This window comes from Nicotiana tomentosiformis, chromosome 6 (assembly GCF_000390325.3).
Source record: "Nicotiana tomentosiformis chromosome 6, ASM39032v3, whole genome shotgun sequence".
NCBI classification, from domain to species: domain Eukaryota; kingdom Viridiplantae; phylum Streptophyta; class Magnoliopsida; order Solanales; family Solanaceae; genus Nicotiana; species Nicotiana tomentosiformis.
In genome coordinates, this window is record NC_090817.1 from 145469210 (window position 1) to 145494497 (window position 25288).

General features: G+C 37.0%; 3 protein-coding genes across 4 annotated transcripts; 1 reads left to right on the top strand and 2 right to left on the bottom strand.

Annotated features, from left to right (window-relative positions):
• The first annotated feature begins 1296 nt into the window (after positions 1-1296).
• On the top strand, positions 1297-11123 carry LOC104113128 (probable inactive histone-lysine N-methyltransferase SUVR2). 2 transcript variants are annotated; one of them, XM_070178001.1, is made up of 12 exons: positions 1297-1427; positions 2016-2080; positions 2284-2458; positions 4294-4512; positions 4664-4696; positions 4799-5438; positions 6054-7432; positions 7640-7905; positions 8528-8594; positions 8705-8755; positions 9850-9946; positions 10683-11123. In XM_070178001.1, the coding sequence occupies exons 4-12, from the start codon at positions 4330-4332 to the stop codon at positions 10706-10708; spliced, it is 2742 nt and encodes a 913-aa protein (XP_070034102.1). In that variant the 5' UTR covers positions 1297-1427; positions 2016-2080; positions 2284-2458; positions 4294-4329; the 3' UTR covers positions 10709-11123. The 2 variants fall into 2 exon arrangements, with proteins under 2 accessions (XP_070034102.1, XP_070034103.1); XM_070178002.1 differs by having other exon boundaries at positions 2284-2388.
• A 599-nt stretch (positions 11124-11722) lies between these two features.
• Positions 11723-14498, bottom strand: LOC104113127 (uncharacterized). Its single transcript, XM_009623227.4, has 3 exons — positions 13640-14498; positions 12875-13124; positions 11723-12171 (listed from the first exon to the last, which is right to left on the bottom strand). Exons 1-3 carry the CDS (start codon positions 14416-14418, stop codon positions 11980-11982), a joined length of 1221 nt encoding a protein of 406 aa, XP_009621522.1. The 5' UTR covers positions 14419-14498; the 3' UTR covers positions 11723-11979.
• A 3810-nt stretch (positions 14499-18308) lies between these two features.
• LOC138894896 (uncharacterized) lies at positions 18309-20354 on the bottom strand. Its single transcript, XM_070179631.1, has 3 exons — positions 19452-20354; positions 18998-19271; positions 18309-18790 (listed from the first exon to the last, which is right to left on the bottom strand). The coding sequence occupies exons 1-3, from the start codon at positions 20352-20354 to the stop codon at positions 18309-18311; spliced, it is 1659 nt and encodes a 552-aa protein (XP_070035732.1).
• Between the last annotated feature and the right edge of the window lie 4934 nt (positions 20355-25288).

Consider the following 25288-nt stretch of genomic DNA (forward strand, 5'->3'; position numbering starts at 1 on the left):
TAAACATTCGTGTTAATTTTAAGACGCTAATACAAAATGATATCATTTTACTTGACATTTTAAAAAGAAAAAAAAAAGGTACGAAGGAGGAGGAGGAGTATGAAATTTGTCAAATTGGATTACAATTTAAATTATGTTTAACGATTGAATATGTTTCGAACGGTACGCTTGAAATCTAAAATAATTGCAAAAATATGACACTTCTTAGAGTGGTTTTTAACTTTTGATCCCCGTTTGTCCCATAAGTAAAACTTCAAGGTTAAAAGTATCGCAATGGGAAAAGCGAGAGCCAACATTCGTTAAACTTAAAGTTATGCAAATGTAACAAGTAGGGATAAAAATTCAAGACTATCCACTGTGAGGGCTATTTGTATACTTCACCACTTGAAATCGACTACGTCGTGCCATACTACGTCGTGCCATTTCTATACTTTTTTGTGTGGGAAACTATCAGCTATGTCCATTTACACGTAGGTTATTACAAAAATGGTCAATTTATAAAATATTACTTATATTAGCCAATTAGTTATTTGTAGTAAAAAAAGGTCAGTTTTTTGCTTCCTTTTGAGTGAGTGTTATTAGAATAGATTGGGTACATCTTAAGGAGCTTGAATCTCAATTTTTTGGATGATTTAGTGGAGTTTTGAGGTAGTTTAAATTAAAAATTCAAGTAGAAGATGTACATGGAAAAAAAAATGATAGGTATAACACAGTGTTTATCACATGTATACCTGTGTGTGAGATACATGCGTGATACATGTGTCGCAAAAGAATTTTTGAACTCGATTTTAACTATGAATTTTGATACCAAATCAGTCCAAAATCACCTCCAATCTTCCTCAAAATTTGTATATTGACTCATCTATATGTTTTTAATGAATTTCACCCATATCCGTTGAAAAAAGATCATTTTTTGCTTAAATTTTTGGAATATATATATATATATATTTTTTTTTTTTCTCTGTATTTCATCACCTTATTTGCTACCTCATCTATGAGATTTCGTTTCCGTCTTGCATCTAATTTTGCTAATCACGCTTAAAAATATGGAAGGAGATCTTTGCGTGTGATTCTTAGAGAGAAAGAACCTTATTTATTTGAGTTTTTAATTTTTATACGTGCTTGACTAATTATGATAAGTGTATAATTAATGATTAGAGATTGGTAAGTTGGGTCTTATTTGGGACATTTATTTAAGATTCCCTTTGTTGGTCCATTTGAAAAGAAGGCCCAAGACTAAATTCTTTCTTTATCAGGCTGTAATGAACTGCAACTCGAAATTCTAAGCCCAAATATATAAGGCTTTCAGCCTCATTCTCCTCAACGCTCCTCTCTTGTACGTCTGAAAATTGCTCCCTCTCCACATCTCTCGCTCTCTCTCTCTGCAGAAAACTCCTCACTGTATCTTTCTCCAACGCAATCAAATTGTACGTTTCTCATTTTCTATGGTCACCTCTCTTCTCTACATTTTTTTCCTTTCTATATTTCTTTGATTTTACAAAAATCCATTCTTCCCCCCCCCAATGATTTTATAGGGTAAAACAAGAATTTTCGTGTTAAAATAGAATTGTGTACTGGATACAATGCCGGTGTTTGCTCCCCATTTTCTAAAGGAAATCTCACTTCGATATCATCGAGGTGGACCCCGCTATAGTAATTAGTTGCATGGCACCTGAAGTTTTGAGTAATTAGGAAAAATGCTTGTTTGTTAATTCCATTCTGTTAAGTTTCTTGAGAGCTGCTTCTGTAAGTCTAATTCATGCCCTTTTTTTAAAAAAATGTACCTTTTTCTAAATGACTCTCTAGAATGCTGGTCTTGCACTTAATTTAATAGTACTAATGTTTTTTTATTCAGTTATAGGCACAAAAGTACACTAATAGTCTACAATCCCCCCCCCCCACCCACCCCCCACCCCCCCAAAACCCCAACTGAAATTTGTTTTTTAAAAAATAAAGAAAAAACATTCTCAGGAAAAAAGGTTGAGTCTTTTAACCTCTACTTGTGCTGGTGGCAGGTAGCTCGGTGGAATAGTCGAGGTGCATCCAAGCTGGATTGGACACCACCATAAAAAAAAAAAAAGTTGAGTCTTTAAACAAGTGTGCCTCCATAAATTGGTTTGGATTTATTATTGGATTGAAAATAGAAGAAGCTAGTGACATGATATAATTTTTGTGAAAAGAAAGTTAGTTTCTCTAAAGAAATAAAGAATCACATCTATTGCTAGAAAATTTCACATAATTATTTGTATTTTGCATCTAACAGTTGGTTGCTGGTGTATGCAGTGTATTTGAGCAGTTTTATCAAAGGCTTGGTTGGAGTGTGCTTTAAGCCCTGAAGTTAGGGACAAGCATTGTTTAGGTGACGCCTTAGAACACCTAAGCATCAAGGTGTGTGTTTCTATGCGATGATCAAGTCTTGGTGAAGTGTTGCTACTTGGTCCGACACTATTGAGAAAAGGTGTTGTTTAGTCTGTCTTTGTTGCTCATGGGATATGTTTGGAAGAGATATAAATGTAGCTGGACTAATTGATTATTACGGAGACGTTTTGGTTGAATTATTTTGTGATTATGAATGGGAAATTAGAAATCTAGTATAAGAACTCGAGAGCTGGATGCTTACCTTATTATTATGAAAAGGAGAAAGAGCTCTTTTTATAGATGTTGAGGTGAGTAAGGGGGGGTTTGCTGGCTTGCTGGCTAGCTCGTGCAATCAAGGAAAAATGCCTTCGCCTTCTTTTTTCAAAATGAAAAAGTAAACTACCTTAGTAAGCTAGCTTTGGTTGCTAAGCAAGCCGGGCACTACGCTAGGACGTGGATCGATCATGATGAGAATGGACTTCTCCGTAATGTAAATGTAATAGAAGAGGCAGAGTCCAGTTCCCCTCCTTTCTCGACCTCGCGTAGTTTGTTACGTCAGCTCCAAAAGGGAAATTAGAAATCTAGTATAAGAAAGCTAGTCGCTGATCTAAATGAAAAAATTAAAGTTGCATCTTTGAATTTGAATAAGGGATATAATATGCTTTTTGACTTGATCGGCATGGTTTTTGCTGCATATATTTTAGTTAATTGCAGTTTATCAATGCCTTGGTTCATATAATTCGTGACATTTGCGAGTGCTCCTTTCTACACTTTTCGCATGCTTTTCGCATATGACAACACTCTGTTCGAGTATTAGACCTAATGGCTTAGCCAAATTCCTAAATTTTGGTTCTAGACATGGCCCACCGCATTCATAGATAACAGCATTGTAAGCCTTCCTAGCCGCCTACAGTGCAACCTGCCTGCGGAAGACCGTAACTTAAGTTACTCAGTGCTCCATAAGGGGGAAATGAAAGCAGAATTTGTTCGGATCCTCCCACATGCTCAATCTTGTTTTTGGATAACCGTGGTATCTGGGTTAGTTTGCGTGCACCTTGACTAATTCTACGGGATACCTGCTATCTCCCACCAACAAGGAAAAGTTTTCTACTAGGCTTGGACAAATGGGAAGAAATCACCTAGTATTTTTTTCTCCACTGGGATTTGAGCTTGAGGCCTCATGGCTCTCGACCCACCTCATTGATCACTAGGCCACACCCTTGGGTGCATGCTCAATCTTTTTGTAGCGGTCTCCCAGAGATTTTTATCATTACTGCAACCTTTATTTTGCTCATTCATGGAGTTGTATTTAGTACCTCAAAGAAATATGATTATCCAGTGTTAGTCAGTAATGCTAGTTGGCTTGGATTTAGGGCAATGTAGTAGCTTCAATTTAGCTGTGAGTCAATTTCTCTCCACCGGAAGTACTTCTTGGTGATCCCTTCGAAAAATTACCTTTTGCCATTTCCAAGTGAGATAGAACTTTGATTTCACTTTCCAGTTATCTTGATGGGATCAGGGAAGAAATACAGAAGAAACCGGATGATTAACTTTCTCCTGTGAAACATAATACACTAGGTTTTTGGACCTGGTGGTGAGGAGAATGTGAAATATTCTTGGAAAAGCTTCAATATTCTGCTTGTCTTCTTCATCCTTTAGGGTGGTTTTGACTTAACTCAGAAAAGTGTATTATCCTCATTCTTATCTTACGAAATCAATAATCTTTCTTAGCAACAGACTTGGTTGATGGCACATGGTAGAGACAGATTTTCCTTTTCAATTGGTTGCAAACTAAGGGTTCTCAATCATCACATCAGTTGCAATGATTTGCACCTTTCATGGAGTTTTATCTTTTGTTATCTAGTCCTTTATAATTGCAAACTTTGAATTGTTCATTTTGTGCAGTTTGGTGAACACATCTCATATTAACTGTAGGTTCACTGATAAAAAAAAAACCCACAAGAAAGAACAATGCCGACAAATCCAAGAGTTGCAAAAGCATTTCGTGCTATGAAGGATATTGGAATCTCTGAAGAAAAGGTGAAGCCAGTATTGAAGAGCCTTCTAAAATTGTATGACAAGAACTGGGCGCTTATTGAAGAAGAGAATTACAGAGCACTTGCAGATGCTATATTTGAGAAAGAGGAGGCAGAGGTTCAATCTATCCTTTTGTTTTTTAATCTTTCTTTTCTTCTCTTTCTCACACATTCTATTTTACCCTGAAATTTCTTTATTTTTCCTGTATAAAGCATATTTATTTGCTTAGTACGAATTTAAATATTCTTGCTTTGTGTCACTTTTGCAGGCAGCAGAAAGTAAGAAGCCTGAGAATATTGAAGTACAAGCTCTAGTTTGGTTGCCTGTATTTTGTATATGTATTCATATTGATGTCTTTTCTCATTTCCCTTTACCTTATCTCGGTGCCTTGTCATGTTTCTAGCGAGTGGAGGTTTTGGAGGTAGAAGCAGTGGATGAGGAGCCTGAAAGACCCTTAAAGAGAATGCGATTAAGACATCAAGAAGGTCAAGCTTCATCTTCTGCTAACAATTCTAGCTCTGTTTCAGCTGGGACTTCATTCAAAATGCCGAAAGTGGAGGAGGAAGCTGAGCTACCTGGAACTAATTCCCAGGGTCGCTCACAAAGCCCGCAGCCGAATAATAGAACATCAGCTGCTGAGTCCCTATCTGTCCCATGTCTGACATATGCCAGAAACAAAGGAAAGCAACCAGTCTCACCTAAAACTTCAATGTTGCCAGAAAAGTCTGGTCCCAGTCAGCCTGCTGGTCCTGAGAGATATCAGCCTAATAGTGATGACAGAGTGGAAAGTGATATTAATTCTCGGCAGAATCATCGCAAAGGGAAGGAACCTCAAACAGCTCAAATCATGCCTAGGGAGAAAAGTTTAGTCCTTGGGAAAGCTTCTCATGCATCAAACCTCAAAGAACCACAAAGTGAGCCTGGCATCGAGCTGTCTCCGAAACAGAAGATGTTGGATACTCATGCTTTCGTCAAGCCTAAGGATGAACCATATACTCTTGATAGCCCACAGTTCGAGGTTCCTATTGCTGTTATTCACCCTGGTATGTATTACCTCAAATAGCAGGACTTTGGTCCTTATCATGTCACGATTTAAATTCTTCATGCTAGTTAAATTTTCCTTGGTGAGTAGAGCCAGTGACTTTTCTCTGTTGAGGAGCTAGGCTCAATACATATCTCTAGATTGGTTTACTAGTTTACTAATTGATTTCCTGGGATGGGTTCCATATGGTTCCTCATCATTGTGCATTTATTGAGTAAACATAAAATTTTAATAATAACTCTCGCTGTCCCATATTTATTTGTTTGGAACCATTTCTTTTTCTTTTGTATCTCTCAAAAAGATTGGCACTTTCTATATTTAGGAACTCCTAATATTTACCTTCCCAGTTTACCCTTAGTGAGATGCTATGCCAGATGTTGAAGTTATTTGTGTGGACCCTACTATAGGGTTACTTTTGGTACTTTATACATATTATGCTTATGTGTCAAAGGTCCTCTATTTCTTAAACTTTCTTCCAATCAAATTGTGCCAAACAAATTGGAATAGAGGGAAGATTACCTTATAATGTCATTAGTGGACGTCTCTTGGTAAATTTCTTAGTAACATCTTAGCTAGCAATTCTCCTTTCTAAAGGCCATTATTTTGGATTCTGTAGAGCCATCAAACAACAAAGGTTCTTCAAGTGGTAATGCCTCGAGAAGAGAGCCAGAAACTTCTGACACCTTAGCAGCAGAACTGAGAGGCGGAAGAGAAGCAGATAAGGACAGTCCAACTTTATCAAATGGACTGGAAACAAGTCATGATCTAGTAAAAAAGCAGAACGGGTGTTATTCTAACATAGATATTGCCTCCTCAACTTTTGGAGAGGTAAAAGTTTCTATAGGTTGTGACTCAGCTCTTGGTAGATCAGACTTCCATTTGCCTTGTCTAGAGGCTGTTCTGAAATTGGTGGAGGATAAATGTCTTAAATCATACAAAGCCCTGGACCCTAACTTTTCTGTGACAAAGCTGATGAAAGACATGTGTGAGTGCTTTTTGGAACTGGGAAGTCAGTACAATCATGAATTGCAAGAAACTAGAAATGTGGATGCAGAAAATGATATTGGTTATAGAAGCATTGCTCTAGTTTCTTCAAACGGATCTATAAATTCAGAACTTGATTCTGGTGAGGCTCAACCAGAGAAACCACAACTCCCTCCTCGTTGTAATGGTCACACTAATAGCACCAAAGCTGATCAAACAGCATCTGCGGGGAATTGTGGTAGTGCTCCAGGGATTAATCAAAATATTCTTGAACATGCTACATCTGAGAGTCTGGGACCTCTGAGTGGATGTATAGAACTTGCTGGTATGGAGGCTCAACCAGAGAAACCACAGCTCTATCCTCCTTGTAATGGTCACAACAACAGCACATCAACTGATCAAATAGCATCTGCGGGAAACTGTGGTAGTGCTCCAGAGATTGATCAGAATGTTCTTGAACATGTTAGGTCTCAAAGTCCAGTGGCTCTGTGTGAATCAACTCCAGATGAAACAGTTTCTTGTTTTATTGAAGATATAACCAAGGGGCAAGAGAAGGTTATGATTTCATTGGTGAATCAAGTTAATAGCAAAAGCCCGCCATCCTTTCACTACATAGCTCAAAATGTGGTTTTCCAGAATGCATATCTGAACTTCTCTCTGGCTCGTATTGGTGATAACAACAGTTGTTCAACTTGCTCTGATGATTGTTTGTCACTGTCCACACCTTGTGCATGTGCATACGAAAGTGGTGGTGATTTTGCTTACACAAAAGAAGGCCTTGTCAAAGAGGAGCTTCTTAAAGAGAGTATTTCTATGAATCGTGACCCCAAGAAACATTGCCAATTCTTTTGCAAAGAATGCCCATTGGAAAGATCGAAAAATGAGGATATTATAGAACCTTGTAAAGGTCATCTAGTGAGGAACTTCATCAAAGAGTGTTGGTGGAAATGTGGCTGTAATAAACAGTGTGGGAATCGTGTGGTACAGCGAGGTATTAGCCACAAGTTACAGGTAAGAATTTGTGGTTGATGTTGGAATGGTCTTTGGTAATGTGCCTGATGCAGTGAAACCTCATGCATTACGCCCTTTTGCTGTAATCTGCTATACTTTTTGAGCTGCTTAGAAATCATTTTCGTTTCTTAGCAATTACTTTTAAAATTATTCGTGATATTCTGTATTAACTTCATTTAGGTTTTTTGTTGGTTTTACTTATTTCAGGTGTTTATGACTCCTGAAGGGAAAGGGTGGGGCTTACGTACCCTTGAGGACCTTCCAAGAGGTGCTTTTGTTTGCGAGTATGTTGGAGAAGTGCTTACGAACGCAGAACTATTTAATCGTGTTTCACAAAGCCCCAATAGTGAGGAACATTCTTATCCCGTGCTGCTTGATGCTGACTGGGGTTCAGAGGGTGTCTTAAAGGATGAAGAAGCCCTTTGTTTGGATGCGACATTTTTCGGGAATGTAGCCAGGTTTATCAATCACAGGTAAAGTTTACATAGTAGGATCTTATGTTTCAACTGTATTTTGCTGATTTTCTCCCCCAGCTTCAACTTTCTTTTGGGGTATCAGTTTTGTACCAATTTTGCTTTTTTAATTTACTTGTAGTCTAGGAGTTATAAGTGTTGTACTTTGACTATTGGTTCAGATATCAGGTGGTACGTACTTGAATTTGTTCTGGATCTTTTCTGTATTTTAACTTCTCAAATGCTGGTGAAAACCTTTTTCCTTTTCTTGGTATATTTGATGATTCACTCGTGTTCACTCGGCATAAAACATTCACATCCTCCGTAATAAATTCTGCTCATGTTTTCTTTTTGGTATTCCTGCATCTAGCCACCTTTGACTACTCTGTCTCTAAAAGCATGCACACATATTTGTGTGCCTAAAAATTTGCATAATATTACCATTTCAGAATCCATTATTGTTTCCCATTTCCCATTTTTTAAAGTAAAAGCAGAAATTGAGGGACAAATGAAAGAATGAAAGGAAACAATAGCCAAAAGAAAACTATGCATTTTTTGCGTATTAGACATATCCATCACGCATAAATATGTCACTAACCCGTGTCAGTGCATGTGATTTTGTTTTATTGTTGTTTTGGTCCAGATGTTTTGATTCAAATATGGTTGAAATACCAGTTGAAATAGAGACTCCAGATCACCACTACTATCATGTAAGGAACTTTGTGCTTCTGGATATTTCACTTTCACTTCGTCCTCAAAATTCCCTCTAGCTCTTCAAACTAACGTTTTTTCTGGATATCTCATGTGTTGTTTGATGCAGCTTGCCTTTTTCACTACAAGAAAGGTTAAGGCATTGGAAGAGCTCACTTGGGTGAGTAGGCTTGAGCTGGTTCTCACATGCTCATTGTATTCTGGTGCCCTTGATTTTTTGTGCTTCTGAAAGATATCTTTCTATTCTATACTATCTATATATAAATTTTCTCTCTCTCTCTCTCTCTCTCTCTCTCTCTCTCTCTCTCTCTCTCTCTCTCTCTCTCTCTCTCTCTCTCTCTATACACACAGAAGTTTAATTGGTATCTGGACATGGTTGTTTCTAGAGCAATGATCCTTGTATATAGTAGAAATAACAAAATGACTCGACTAGAACTATGCCTCCCACCCCCACCCAACCCCACGCCTCGAACAAAAATAGAAAAAGAAGAATGAAAACCCAGATTTTCTTGTAAAGAAAAGCTTCATAGATGGATTGATGCTTCTGAGTACTTTTAGTCTATTCTTCAGAGCTCGAAAAAATGTGATTTATCCAAGTATGGTGCATCTTTGATATAAAGAACTCACCAAGATTTGAGGGGAAAAAACGGGCGTCTGTCTGTTAGGTAGTTGGAAATTATTAAAGTTAGTTATAATGGATCTTCCTTCTTAACTGTGAAAAATACAGTTACATCCATTATTACTATTACAAGTACTCCTCAATACAATTCTAATTGGGTCCATTCTGCCCTATTTGAGCCCATTGATTCTAATACTCTACCTTGATCATTGGTAAACTGTTAATTTGAGTGTGGGTGCCGAACCTTGACTAACTAAATTAATTTACCAGATATCGGTCTTTCTATTTTTAATTTTTTTACATTTTAGAAATAATATCCTCTGATATTCGACTCTGAAACAAGCCAAGTAGTATGAAAATAAGACGGTCAATAGTAATGCTCCTGGAGAAAAAAAAAAGGCAATTTATATCAACATGTTCAACGATTACCAATTCAATGAAGTTCAACAGAGAAGAAGATGGTGGCCAAGAGGTTGACTTTGTCAAACTCTGCTGATATGGCATGAAAGATGAGCAAGTAATGGTGTCTCATTGTTTTCATCATATCTACTTTATGGAAGGATGAGCATGCCTTGATTCCACGTAGCTTCTTTTCTATATTTGACAGTATATTTTTTTGGATTTGGTTCTTGCAGGATTACGGTATTGATTTTGATGACCATGAACATCCAGTAAAAGCATTTAGATGCCAGTGTGGTAGCAAGTTCTGCCGAAATATGAAACGTCCAAGAAGTAAGTTTTTCTTCCAGAACATAAGGTTTATCTGTCGTTTTAAGAGTTTGGGTTTGCAAGTCTCGATCTTGCTTTGCTAGTAAAAGTTGGTAGCTGCATGGGTTTGGTCATAAATTGGATGAATTTTCAAAAATAATAAAATATATATATATATATATATATATATATATATATATATATATGCAATTATATATTCCTGAATTATTGGGCTCGAATAAAACAAGAAAAAGAGCTTTTAGCATTGAAGAGTTTTGAATTGGATATTGGTAGTCTTGGCACATGTTTGCAATTTCCTGAAAACTGTCCATATGCACGACTGATCATTTTATTGACGTGACCTGCAGTGCTTTTTTTTTAATATATATAGATATTATGAATTTGACATTTTCATAATTGACTATAACTTTTATCAAAAGGGATGACTGTTTGATATTTAAAATTCCCTATAGTTTTGGGGGGGAAACTTACCCCTGTATGTAAGATGTTACAATAACAGCAATCTAGGGCGGGTAGGTAAACATTTTGCATGTTGCATTTTGCATTTGATGAACCTGCAGCAGCTGCTTCAGTGTCCCCTCAATCTACCTTCAATGAAGTTTAGGTTGAGACTTTGCTTTTGCTCCATAATATTTATCTCCAGTTAGCAAGCTATTATCATCAGTATTCGACCAAGTCATCATATAGGTTAATTTTTGTTTTATTGCTTTCAGTCACTGAGTGTCATGCTACTGTGTAGGATCCAGAGCAAGGAGAGGATGGTGATTTCTTCCAAATAACATAATGGCTGATTTCCGACCTTGGTTGATCCAGAAAGCTGTTACGAATGGAACTACCAAGGCGCCGTGATTATTTAGAATCTTTGAAGGGTTCTGGTGAACTTGTGCATTTGTGTAGACTGCAGAAGGGCTAACATATTTGTATTTGCAGAATAGCATTTGTGATAGAATTTTCAAGGATATCGCGAGTAAGCTAGATTTGCTACCTTTCTTGTTGTATATTAAGATTCTTTGGTGCATTTGATTAGATGCCAGAGGGTTTTGCCTATGATGCCCGCACATGGATAAAATAGCATAATGTGGTCTAGGCCATGTGTTTAGCTTGAAGGCGCTGAAACTTACCTTTTGAACTATCATTCTTATGCTCATAATTGCTGCTTGGTCAGTTCTTTTAGTTCTCAGTTTGGCCGTGTTATTTCTTTTTTAAATCGAACCTTGCATTTTCATTTGGGATTAAGTTGTTGTAGATTGATGGAATGTTAATCATGGTTATGAATATGAAGTATATTAAAGCTAAAAATTAGTCGTGATTAAGTGATAAAAGTATATGTAAAATATAAATATATATATTCATGTATTTATTTTATTGATTTGGTGTAAACACATGATATGGGTAACATTTTTTCTACAAGGGTTCTTTCAACATATCGTCTTAGGCAAAATTTTATGTTTTTTTTGTTTTTTGCGATCAGACATTGCTAAACAAAACTTGTTGGAGACATCATCAAAACTAATTGTAAGTTACACTAGACAAAATAAAACTAACAAATTAAATTGAGAAAAAAATAAGTTCTATCCTCGAATTGAAAAATAATGGAGACGGAAACACAGAGGGATTAACAATATCAACTATGAAAAGTTCAGCTCTTAACTAATATCAATAAAATACAAAAGATAAAAATATTTTTTATTGGTAAACCTTTGATACAAAACGGGAACACGAAAACTTCGCAGAGGTTCATCCAGTAGAAAGGCTAAACTTCTACAAGGTCGATACAGGTTATGACAGAATTCATTTTTCATTAAAAAAATTGTATTTCAGAATAATGTAACTACATTTTCTTTTCTCCTATGTAGACAACAAGTACATGGGAACTCTGTACATATGGTTGTACAACATAATAAATACATATATGTACACACACACTATGTTTAAGACTAATGAATAGAAATCGGTTTAATCTCACCGCGTCTTGTCTCTGTCTATAACTCTTTAATAAAGGTAGTCAAGTAAGCACACCATCTCAAAACATGAATTCAAGAAACAGAGTGCTGCACAACTTTTGCCTCCGATTGTAGGGAGCCTCTATTATGCGGCGTGGAGAGTACTTCATCCTCAGAACCACTAGGCATGAGGGGCTTAATACCCCCAGGATTCAATGGGAACAGAATATTGTAGTAACCTTCCATTATTTGCCCCATATTGCAAGTTTCTGCAACCTTTGGTATCTGTTCAACAGTTAAAACACACTGTTATCCTACAAGCTTACTCTGCTGCAAACTTGCTACTTCTTAATCATATGGCTTGTCATCCTTAGTTCCAATGATTTAAGTACTTTCTTTTTGATAAATAGTTCAAATAACTAAGTACTATAAATAATTAACAGGCTATGAGATTATATATATGTCTTTGATAACGATGGTGTCCGAACCAAAGTGCGTAGTACATCTCGAATATTCCACCGGTTACCTACTACTTCCTACCACATATGTACTGAGTAACACCATCCACCAAGCTTAGGCAGATGGGATAAATCACCTTTTGTGTTTGTACGAGAATTTGAATCTAGTTCTACCATGATTTTTACCAACGAATGCTAGGCCACACCCTTAGCTGCCAGACTAAAACCACAACAATATCCCGAACCGTTAATTAACATAAAGTTAAAATTAATTATATTAGAAGGGGAACCTTGGAGCAACAGTAAAGTTGTCTCCGTGTGACTTATAGGTCACGGGTTCGAGCCGTGGAAACAGCCAGTAATGCTTGCATTAGGTTAGGCTGTCTACATCACACCCCCTTGGGGTGCAGCCTTTCCCCGGACCCTGCGTCAACGGGGATGTCTTGTGCACCAGGCTGTCCTCGATCGAGACATTATGTTCAAAGGGCTCTTTTTTCTATTGAACATATGCGAGAAAGAGATTTTAGTACCTGATAAATGTCTCTGAGATATCCACGGAGGTTAGGAAATTCAATGAGCTTCTTTTTGGTGCATTTGAAGAGGACATTGTAGACCACATCAAACCGAATCAAAGTAGTGAACAAACACACATCTGCAAGTGTCAAAACATCCCCACATAAATACCTTGATCCCCCCAAATGATCCTCCAACATTTCCAAGGTTCTAAACAACCCTTCTGCTGCCTTATCATATGCTTCTTGACTTTGTGCAAATCCACACCTACAAATATTCAAGAAAGGCACATAACTTAATTCAACTATACAACCAAACAGAATATAGTCCACACTCAGCACAAGTTCCATTGACTCAATCTTGGCGAGCAGGTTTACTCAGTACATGTGCTTGTAGATTGGAAACGATTACTCAATAAATTAGTTGAAGTGCACGCAAACTGACTAGAAATAATTTGCTCTTTGTTTCAATTTAAGACGTCTCAAAATGTGATACCGTTCCATTTTTTATATGAATTTAATAATTTTGAAGATCAAAATTCAAACTTTGATATTATATTCTTGTCTAATCAACTTTTAGCTATTACTACTTCTATATTTTTCTTCTATTATCACTAAAATAATATATTAGTTATATCAAAATCTTAAAATCCATGCTCATTCCCACACTATCACATAAAATGGGACGGAGGCACATGAGCGAGTAACTTTAAAAAAGAAAAAGAATTCAAGCATACTCTTTTCTTCAAAATGACACACAGACACACACAAAATGGCATTTACCTGTACACACCATTGTTAACATTAGGGTAGATAATCCCATTCCATTTTCGAATCTCATCTTTCAATGCAGGTGGTGAGAGGTCTAATTCAGGATTTCCTGCAATTCCATTCAAACCCGAATTGAAAAATTCAATAATATCATAACTCTCATTGCAGAAAACCTCCTTTTCCTCCACGTCCCACAACATTGGGACAGTGGACCGACCTTTATAACCTCCACGTGTCAGCTTATACACCTCTCTCAAAGTTCTACACCCATTGGCTTTATCCAAACCCGGAACAAGCTTATTCTTATTCGGGTCAGTATAAACCCGGAATTCCCATGCCCCGTCAATACCCGGAGAAGCAATGGAGACCGGAATAGAATCTTCTAGACCCTTAAGAGCTCGGACAATTAGAGTTCTGTGGGCCCAAGGACAAGGCAGACCCACGTAAAGGTGGAGATTTTTGGAGAATTTGGGGTTAGAATTTATACGAAATTGAGAAGTGGGTCGGGTGTAGGATCCGGTTGGGTCGGAGGGAGCGAGTTGGGACATCATGAGGTGCCACGTGGTGGACCAGGTAGAACGGACGGTGGAGATGAGGAGCTGAGGTGGTAGGGATTGACCCCATAGAAGCTTAGTAATGGTGGTTATGAGGTTGGTGTTTGGATTTTGGTTAAGTGACATTCTTGGAGTTGAGGTGCATAGCTTAGGATGAAGAACTTTAGTGTGTGTGTGCGTGTTTTTTGATGTAAGAAAAGGGGTGGAGATGAAGGAAGTGATGTGGGTAGAGTACATGTTTTTCTGGTGTTATTACCAGACAGAATTTAAAAGGAAATTTTGTAGGAGAAGAAGAGGGAGTTAAAAGGATTGTTGAAAATTGGAAAATGGGTTTGAGTTGTTTGATACCGTTAACTTGGAGGGGTAAAATTGCACCAAAAACCAAAACAAAAGGTACTTGTTTTCTATTTCTAATAGTTCAGTGGTACTTTTAAAACATGGTGTAAATAGACCTAAAATTTATACGAGGTATTGTTATTATTTTCTATTTCTTTTTTCCTTTCTTTTTTCGCTAATTCTGGTTCTACTCTTCTCCCTGTCGAAGCTTGCAGTTTGGATCTTTTTAGTCAACGTAATTGAATATATTTATAATCTATTATATTTTGCAATTACTTTTTGTATAAGTAAATTAGAGTTTTTGTGAAGTTGAAGATATGTTTGGATTGTTGTGATTTTATTGAAGATTTTTTACTATTACAAGATAATATGGTATATGGTAAATGCGGAAGAAAAGTAATTGCTACATAACTCATGCAGCGTTCACATGTAGTGGCTTTTAAAATTTATAGTTTTAAATAAGTCATAATATTTATGTGGCTATAATTCATTCGAAAGTGCTGTTAAATAAGTAATAATATTTTTGTGGATATATTGAGAGTATAATTGACAGTTTAAATTAAATTATTTTTAAATTTGGAAAGGGTTATTCTTGTTGTAACAGACTAAAAAAGTGATAAACTGAAATGGTGGTAATTTATATACTATTTTATGCGGAATAGAATGTGTAACAAGAATTTTTGTAGTAGTAATATGAGTATTAAACTTTTTGGAGATAAAAATATAACTTTAAAGTAAGTAATCATGTATAACAATTTATGAATCATCAAATAACGATTTTCTTAACCAATAAGTCTCACATGTTATAAAATCTTAAATTATGGTGGATGTCCATAACCACCAAAGGAGCAATGCTCACTATTTTTCTCCATTGTCTCCATAACTTTCACTACTATAATACTTATGAAGTTATGATTGTAACTTCATAACTTCCCCATGATCTTCCTCCATGATCTCAAATGCTTAATGACATATTCAATGACATATTTCTTCACTTTTCATGCCTATATAAAAGCCTTGTAATAGATGGAAAGATCACACAATTGAAGAAGAAATAAGAATTTCTCTGCTCTTTCTCTCTATATCTCTTAGCTTGTTTTTCCTTGTTCTATATTGTTACTTTGAGCTATATTTCATAACACGTTATCAACATGAGTCTCTAACTATCACAGTTGTTATCTTCTTTTAAAGTTTTCGACTCTGATTTAAAATTATCCGGTACAACATGTTTCTCTCTTTTGCAAGAAAGAGATATATTCATACTAGTTTTTCTTAATTCTGTTTTTTTCAATTAAAAAAAAAAGATATTCACACTTCACGATGATTTCTTTATTTATGAATAAGGATGTGATGATTTTAATAGACTGCTTCTTAATTGATTTGCATTATGAAAATATGAATAAAAGTAATCATCAATAGACTTAGATAAGTGTTTTCTTGACAGTAGTATATATCCAAAATATGATTATAAATAGTATTTGCATCATTAAAATATGGCATCCTACTTTGACTAAATCCAAGAAGTTTTTATTGATTTTTCATCTTCTTCTGTATAGAAACAAAACATGTTAGTAATAATGAGGTTACTTGAAATTGTTTTTGTTTTCAAGTGTATTTTCTTTCTGAATTCAAGTATATCCAGTTACAAACTTAGGTATTTGAATACTGGATTGGAAGATATTGTTGTAAGCAAATTCAGCTAAGGGTAGATAAGCGTCCCAACTACCTCTAAACTCAAGAATACAAGCTCTCAACATATCCTCCAAGATCTGTATAGTACGTTCGAACTGCCCATCTATCTGTGGATGAAATGCAGTACTAAGATCTACTCGTGTACCCAATGATTCTTGGAAAGATTTCTAAAATCGTGAAGTAAACTGTGATCCTCTATCAGAGATGATGGATACTGGAACTCCATGAAGTCGGACAATTTCATTCATAAATATCTCTGCATACCTTACTCCACCATATGTAGTCTTCACTGGCAAAAAGTGTGCTGATTTTGTCAATCGATCTACAATCACCCATACAGAGTCATAACCTCTAAGGGTTCGTGGTAGCCCGGTGACAAAATTCATAGTAATTCTTTCCCATTTCCACTCCGGAATCTTAATTTGTTGTAGTAGTCCTGCTGGTCGCTGATGCTCAGTCTTGACCTGCTGAAAAGTCAAACAACTAGAAACAAAGTTAGCAGCATCTTTCTTCATACCTTCCCAAATTGCTTCAGGTCATGGTACATTTTTGTGGATCCAGGATGTATAGTGTATTTAGAGTTGTGGGCTTCTTCAAGAATAGTCTGTCTCAACCCATCTACGTCTGCTACATATAACATGTCACCCATTCGAAGAATACCATCACTTTCAACAACCATATCCTTTCTTTTACCAGCTAAGGCCTCATCTCTGTATTTGCATAGTCGCTCATCCTCATATTTGGTAGCCTTAATGTGCTCGACTAATGAATACTTAGCCTGAACACAAGCCAACAATGCCTCTGAATTTCCGACACTAAATCTGATACATGTACCCTCTATCTATGCATATCTTCAACCAAAGGTCTCCTTGTAGGAACTATATGTGCCAAACTTCCCACAGATTTTCTGCTCAATGCGTCAGCTACCACATTGGCTTTTCCAAGATGATACAAAATAGAACAATCATAGTCCTTGAGTAGTTCCATCTACCGACGATGTCGAAGATTTAGACCCCCCTGCTGAAAAATGTACTTCAAACTCTTATGGTCAGTATAAATCTCACAAGTTTCACCGTATAGGTAATACCTCCAAATATTTAAAGCAAATACCACTGCAGCCATCTCCAAATCATGTGTAGGATAGTTTTGCTCGTGCTTTTTCAATTGTCTCGAAGCATAAGCTATAACGCGATCATTTTGCATGAGAACACATCCTAATCCCATCCTCGAGGCGTCACAGAACCCCGTAAATTCTTCGGAACCTAATAGTAAGGTTAATATTGGTGCAGTTGTCAAACATGTTTTGAGTTTTTGAAAGCTCTGCTCACATTCCTCCGTCCACAAAAACTTTGCATTTTTCTGTGTTAGCTTGGTAGTGGCGCTGCTATTTTGGAGAAATCCTACACAAAACGCCTGTAATAGCCTACTAAGCCTAAAAAGCTGCGAATCTCTGTAGGAGGAGTAGGTCTGGGCCATTTTTGCACAGCTTCTATCTTTTTGGGATACACCATAATTCTATCCTTGGATACAACATGCCCCAAAAATGCTACTGAGTGTAGCCAAAATTCACACTTTGAGAACTTAGCATAAAGCCGATGTTCTCGCAATGTCTGCAACACAGTCCTCAGATGATTCTTGTATTCTCCTTGGCTACGAGAATATATCAGGATATCATCAATAAATACTATTACAAATCTATCCAGAAACGGTTTGAATACCCTATTCATTAAATCCATGAATGCAGCTGGAGCATTAGTCAGTTCAAAAGGCATCACAAGAAACTCATAGTGCCCGTACCGAGTCCTGAAAGCAGTCTTAGAAATATCTTCATCTTTGATTCTAAGCTGATGATAACCAGATCGGAGGTCAATCTTTGAAAAGTGGGCAGCTCCTTGTAACTGATCAAACATATTGTCTATACAAGGCAAAGGATATTTATTGCGTATTGTTATCTTGTTCAACTGCCTATAGTCAATGCACATTCTTAGAGATCCGTCTTTCTTTTTAATGAACAATACTGGTACACTCCTTGGTGATACACTAGGTCTAATAAAACCCTTATCTAACAAATCTTGTAATTGTTGCTTTAGCTCCCTCAACTATGCTGGTGCCATCCAATATGGGGGTATCGATATGGGCTGTGTGTTAGGTGGCAAATCAATATCAAAGTCTATTTCTCGTACTGGAGGCAATCCTGGTAAATCCTCAGGAAATACATCAGAAAATTCTCTCACTACTAGTATATTTTCTATACTAATTGTTTCCTCTCTTGTGTCATTTACAATAGCTAAGAGACTCAAGCAACCTTTCTTCAGAAGTCGTTGAGCCTTCATAAAAGATACAACTTTACAAATCTTTGGAACCTGACCCTTTTTAGAATAAAACTGGGTTCGTTTTGGTATCTCAAACTTAACTATCTTAGCATGAAAATCGACGATAGCATAGCAAGAAGATAACCAATCCATTCCCATAAACATATCAAAGTCAATCATATCAAGTACAATAAGGTCAGCTAGAGTATCTCTACCCTCAACCCGAATCTGACAAGCACGATACACGTATTCAGCAAATAGGGACTCTCCTACAGGAGTAGCAACTAGGAAAGGATCATTCAATAGCTCAGGTTGTCTACCAAACCTCAAATCAAAGTACGAGGACACATAGGAGTGAGTAGATCCCGGATCAATCAATGCAAGTGCATCAAATGTACAGACAGAAAGAATACATGTAACCACAACATTCGAGGCCTGAGCATCCTATCTAGTAAATGCAAAAACTATCGCCTGACCTCTACCAGTATTCCCTTTCCCTAGATTCACATTAACACGATTTCCAGCACCTCGACCTCTATTTCCTCTACCTGCAGCACCTGAAGTATTATGAGTTGTCTGAGTAGGTGCAGCTGACTGGATAGAAGATTGGCTGAAATTCCTCGGAGGCTGAGGGCAATCCCTCAAGTGGTGTACTAATTGGCCACACCGAAAGCACTCTCCATTCAGAACACGACACTGGCCCAAATGTGATCTACCACAGGTCTGGTAGACTGGAGTAGTGGCATATATCTGCCCAGAATTACGATGTCCAGATGATTATGGTCCCCTAGTACCTTGTGTGTAATGTGGTTTGTATGTGGACTATGAAGACAAGTGTGTCCCGGTCTGAGAATCCTGTTGTTGTTGTCCCTGATTTCCTGCTCTGCGATTTTCACTAAAACTGCCACTGAAAGATCCTCTTGTCTTTGCCTTCTTACGTAAATCACTGGATGCACGCTCATCAAGTCCCTTATTTTCAATCTTTCTAGCAAGATCGAATGCATCAACGTAGGAAAAAGTCTTCATCTGTGGGGCTACTGCAGTGTATAGACGACCAACCAACCCATCAACAAACCTCTGAACTCGAGCTTCCTGGGTAGGCACTAAGTAAGGAGCATATCTAGCCAGATTACAAAACTTAGTATTAAATGTTGACACATCCATATCTGGAGTCTGAACCAATCTCTCAAAGTCTCTAGCATATTTTTGCCTTAGGCTATCTGGAAGGAAATGATCCATGAACAACTTACTGAACTCGTCCCATGTTAGTGGTGCCGCTCCTGCTTGCCTTCCTAGCAATACAGTTTCATACCATGTGTTGGCCATATCCTCTAGTTTGTATGTTGCGAGCTCCACGGCTCTCTCACTAGAACATCCTAGAGCACGTAATGCCTTGAGTGTCCCATCCAATAAACTTTGAGGATCTGTCAAATTATCAGAACCTGTGAATTTTGGTGATTTCAATTTTAGGAACTCTTGTAGGGATACCTCCTTATTCCCAAAAGTCTGAATCTGTGCAGGTGCTTGTGTCTGTAAAGTAGCCTGCAGAGCTGGACTTCCACCCTGAGTAGGCACCAATTTCTCTAACACATTCAATAACTTTGCCATTGCATTTGCAGGTAAGGTAACAGTAGGTACAACAGTTGGCACTGGTGGTGGAGCGTCTTGAACTCCTTGTTCTTGCACATGATCTGGCATAACAACTTGGGGTTGACCCATGTTCACAACTTCAGGTTGAGGAGCGGCCTGTCTTCTAGTTTGATGAGCCCCAATTTGACCACCACCTCGGGTAGTACCACGTCCAGCAGATGAAGGTGTGCGTGTCCTAGCCATATGCGAAAGAAATACTCCAAAGTAGATCTCAAGTTATCTCAACGCACGATCAAAGAATAAAATAAGGAAAAACATGCCTAGATGTTCAGTAGCCTCAAGATCATAAGTATGGGCGCCTACATACCCATGAACCAGACTCTACTAAACATTGCTTCATGACTTGGGACTTAAAGCCTAGGCTCTGATACCAACTTTGTCACGACCCAATTTAGGATCATGACCGACACTTAGGAGCAAGTGCCCCTAAGTAAGCCTCTGCGATATTTTACAGAAAAACGAACAAAATTTCCCCTATTTTTTGGACTATCCAAAAACTTTCCTATCTCAAAATCAACAACCAAACATCCTAATATTAATCCAACCAACAATAACTTTATCTATTAACCAAAATAAGTCTTAACCATTAATAATCCACCTGTTAACAACCAGAAATACTAATTTATCTCCAAATTTGATAAGAAAGTGTAATACTCATCATAAGTCTATAATAACAAAATAATACTCATGACACTAAAAGAATGACTAAGGAGTGACTCTAAGATTTCAAGGAAAAGACTATAATGATTAATTCAACTCCTTTCCCACGCGAACAACTACGGGGCTTACCAAGAACTATCAACATGTGCGCTCTAATTAACGAAATAATCGCATGCGTCAATTGCTGCCTCTATAAAAAAAATAGCGGGGAGTGAGTCGCTAGCTCAGTGAGTAATAACACTTAACAACAACTGTTTTATTGGGGACAAGTCAAAAAATATGCTAGTATATCAAACAGAAAAATATCATAAGAATGCCCTTTCTAAAACGGTAAATATAATCATTGTTTTCATGTGTTTCCTGTAACAGAAATCAATTAAAAAAATCGGTAATAAAGTCAGTAAACACTTGTTGATGCCCAATTTTGCCCTCATATCTTTTCAAACAGTATATATATACTTTCAAAATATCATTTTGCATCATTATTTAACTTACAAGATTTATGCAAGTATTTTCTATAATTTTTATAATTTTTAACCTTTAAAATTAATTTTTTTGCATTTAAATTACTTGAATATTTATTTATTATCCCTTTAAATTATTTATGATGACTTAATCATCCAAATTTTATCGTTTTATATCCATTTGTTTGTTTAATAATATTTTACTTTATTTTATATAATTGCATCTATATTTTTAGTTATTTACGTAATTTTTGCAATAATAGTCTATATTCATGCATAATTACATTTTTATTTACATTATTTGTGCCAAAATAGCCTTTTTATATTTTATAATTATAAGTTATTATTTGCAATCATTTTAATGCATAAAAAATATTTTATTATTTATTATTAATTATTTTTATTTAAATAATTTTGTATTTAAAAGATAGCCTAAGTTATACATATTTGGACCACATTAGTAGCCCAAAACTACTCAAATCCCAGGCCCAATATCCCAGCCCAAGCCAAACGACCCCTTAACCTCAGCCCAGTTGGTACTCGCTTAAACGACCCGTCCCACTCCCATTTCGATCATGGCCGTTGATTTCAAATGATCAACGACCCATAATAATTTCACCACTTTCCTTATATCCCCATAACCCTAACCCTAGAGACCACTCTTGTTAGCTAGCCGCCTCTATACTCTCTCAAACCTTCCCCTCTCTTCTCCAAACCCTAGTATCCGTTGTCTGATTCTCTCCAATTCCGACCTAGAAATGGAATCCACCTGTGATTTACTTACCTTATTAGCCCTCTCCCGTTACTGGTTGTCGGTTTACGGTATCACATAGGTACTTGCCTAACTATGGCAAGTACCACTTCCAAGATCGGACTGGAACGACTCAAATCTTTGGATTTTAGGCGGTTTTCTGTCTATATACACTCTACAATGAACGACTCTTGCATTATTAGTTCGATTCAAGACCGTTGGACCCAACCAGTGTTTGAGATTTTCCTTTTTCCTTACTGATTTTGATTGCATATGATATATTCTTTCCTTTCTTGTGTTTGACTGATGATTTTCCATGATCGTCCGCTCAATTTGAACACTATATAAACCCCTCCCCAATTCCCTCGGGAGAGAAATTTTTTACTACTATTACTCTCACTATACTCTTCTCTCACTCATTCACTTCTTCTGAGACAATTGAGTATTTCTTGAATCGGCTTAAGAACTATCCCCTCACTCTCACTTATTCGACACTATCCTAAAATTAAGCTCTTGGCCGGCTGGAAGCCAAGGCCACCATATTCTGTCGACCTTTTCCAGTGCAAGCACTGCTCGGGGTCCATTTCGAGGCCCTTGTGAACTCTGAAGCACTGGGGTTTGGGGTCTTTCGTCACTCACCTGCAATTGCTGTTATTTCTGAGATTTTATTTATTCGTTTGTTTGCAACTGGTTAGTGCCCTGTCCTCTAGTAACTTTACTCCTTTTGTTTGTGTTATACGTACTAGTGTTGTTTGGATTTCTCTGAGTTAATTATGATATTATGTCACTGCGTATACAATTCTGCTTGTTCTAGCACCACTCTGTAGTTTCACTAGCTTCAATCTTGTGCAAGTTTTGATGTTAAGTTTTGATGTTAACTCACATGAGGATAGCTAAGTTGATTCATGATGATTTCCTTGCTTTGCTAAAACCCTTTTGAGACTATGTTCTTGCTTAAATTACTCTTTTCATGTTGAATCCTCCTATGTGTAATTTGCTATTTCTCTGCAAGTTTTGTGATAATGATATCTAAGTGCTTATCTTAACATGTCAGCCTTAGTGCATGCCCGTTATAAGTGTCCAGCTTGATTAATTGCTCACCTTCATGTTTAAGTATAAACTGGTCTGTTGTTTGTCATGACTTATATCCTCTTAAGGAACCGATGCATGCCTAGAACCCATTGGAGTGTGTCTTTGCTAAGACTTTCACGTACAAACTGCCACTTCTCTAAAGTCACCCTGTGATTATATGAATTCTATATGCCAATACTATTACAATTCATAGACAAACTTGTTGCTTTGCTTTCGTATACTCACTGATCATTTCAAGACTCCTAGGGTAAGATCTGACATATGCCTAGTATATTCCATCTTTCTTCATGTGATGCCTGCTTGCCTTATAAATGCTCATCTGTTGAATGTAAAACCTTGTGTGACGGTTGGTACTTACCTGAACAGTTCACATGTTAAGCCTTGCAAATTAGTTGTCCTCATTAGGCTCTTACATTGAAGTTTCTATGTTAAGTCTATATAGTCTTTCCCATGACACTATTAGGTTCCCATGTTTGAACCCCTGTTTAAGGCCTCTTAGGATAGTTTTGGACCAGGCTGATTTCTGAAATTTAGTTTGAAATAATCCTACTGCTCTTAAACTTTGTTTCTGGTGTGATAAACATGAGCTTGTCTCATATGTGTCTTATATGTTTTCCCAATTTGAGCATGATCTTGCTTAGAATAGTTTGCTAATTACAGTTTAAGACTAGTCTTGTTACTTGTGTGTCCAAACTTTGCATCCTTTAGCTTAGTCATTAGCATCATTTGGGCTTGGTATGTTGGGCTTGCCTTTTGTTCTTGAGGTTTTCAAAGTATACTGGCTGCGCTTGGAGTTTGGGCCTGCTATCTGTACGAAGTCTTGAGCCTATTCGAAGACCCAGATGTACTGTTGGGTTATCCTCTATTGTATTTGGGCCTGTAATTATTTAATAGTGATCTGTATTAGCTTGTAAAATTGAATGATGGGGAAATTAGTAAAAAGGGAGTTGGGGTATTCTAATACTTGTATGAAAGGGTAGAAAATATGTCTATAGTTTCTATGTGCTCTACTTGTTGTTTAGCATGTTTTATTCCTATACACTGATAGACATCATGCCCATAGGAGTCTTGCACATACTTCACTTAACTTGTCAAACATGTTAGTTCTGATATCTGCTACACCTGTTCCCATGTCTGCTATTCAACACTCTTAGATAACATGTCTATAGGGCGCATCATTGCAATTGTTTTTCACTTACCTAGATACCATGCCTATAGGACTTCAAATAATCCGTCTATCAATTACTTCAATTATTTTGGTGTACTGCTTATCTAGATATCATGGCTATAGGGTTCTAATACTCTAATCGACCATTCCCGTTGTTTTCTATTACACTGTCGCCTGTTGAGATGCATGCTTATAAAACCAGTATTAGTAATTCAGAACTATGATTGTTTTCACTAACTTTTTACGTAAAAATGATTAGATATCATGTCTATAGGACTTGCAACATTCAATTTGCCTATGCGTTAATCCGGAAATTACCACACTGCCTATGTATTACTGGAAATCATAATCATTTAGAGACCATGCCTATAGGATTTATAACGATTTAATCTGTCTGTACATTAGCTTAAAAAATGCAGCATTACTTGTTTGATACTGGAATCACATAGAGATCATGCCTATAGGACCAAAGGACTCTAAGTCTTAAGTTCGAGATGTTCCACTGCTTAAATCTGGAAATCGGTCTGCGTGCTTCTTTGCTTATGTGTGGAGGCTGATATGAGCCACTTTTGCTATTATGTGTAGTCCTATTTGTTTTGTATGCGCGATTAGTTTTTATCATTTTGAGCAACCTACGTAAGTCTAGAACCACCCAAATAGAGGTCCAAAGCCTCCTGGACCATAGGCATGGGACGGGTAGTGCACGTATAGGCCGCGACTTAGAATTGAATTAGAACGCTTTAGGCAAACAACTTCAACATAGTAATCGGGTAGCAGGAGATGATAGGCTGTGACCGCTAGATAATATGAGCAACCCCTATTCAAAAGGAGTTGTGAAGTATTATTTATGCTGCACGGGGTGATCCTTTAGGCTAAAAAAAACTTAGGACCCCCCTCCTTTATGTACTTGCTATTCACAATTAGTTATTTAATGTAGATCATTATAGTTGTATCCTTGTAGTCCTTAAAATTTGTACCAATT

Coding starts and splice junctions, on each gene's coding strand:
- LOC104113128 (XM_070178001.1), top strand. CDS start 4,330: ATGCCGACAAATCCAAGAGTTGCAAAAGCATTTCGTGCTATGAAGGAT. Junction 5,439..6,053: donor TATTGCTGTTATTCACCCTG/GTATGTATTACC, acceptor TGGATTCTGTAG/AGCCATCAAACAACAAAGGT. Junction 8,595..8,704: donor CAGATCACCACTACTATCAT/GTAAGGAACTTT, acceptor TGTTTGATGCAG/CTTGCCTTTTTCACTACAAG.
- LOC138894896 (XM_070179631.1), bottom strand. CDS start 20,354: ATGGCTAGGACACGCACACCTTCATCTGCTGGACGTGGTACTACCCGA. Junction 19,272..19,451: donor CCAGTGATTTACGTAAGAAG/GCAAAGACAAGA, acceptor AATTCTGGGCAG/ATATATGCCACTACTCCAGT. Junction 18,791..18,997: donor GAAAGGGAATACTGGTAGAG/GTCAGGCGATAG, acceptor CTACTCCTGTAG/GAGAGTCCCTATTTGCTGAA.
- LOC104113127 (XM_009623227.4), bottom strand. CDS start 14,418: ATGTACTCTACCCACATCACTTCCTTCATCTCCACCCCTTTTCTTACA. Junction 13,125..13,639: donor GTTAACAATGGTGTGTACAG/GTAAATGCCATT, acceptor GAATATTTGTAG/GTGTGGATTTGCACAAAGTC. Junction 12,172..12,874: donor ATCTCAGAGACATTTATCAG/GTACTAAAATCT, acceptor ACTGTTGAACAG/ATACCAAAGGTTGCAGAAAC.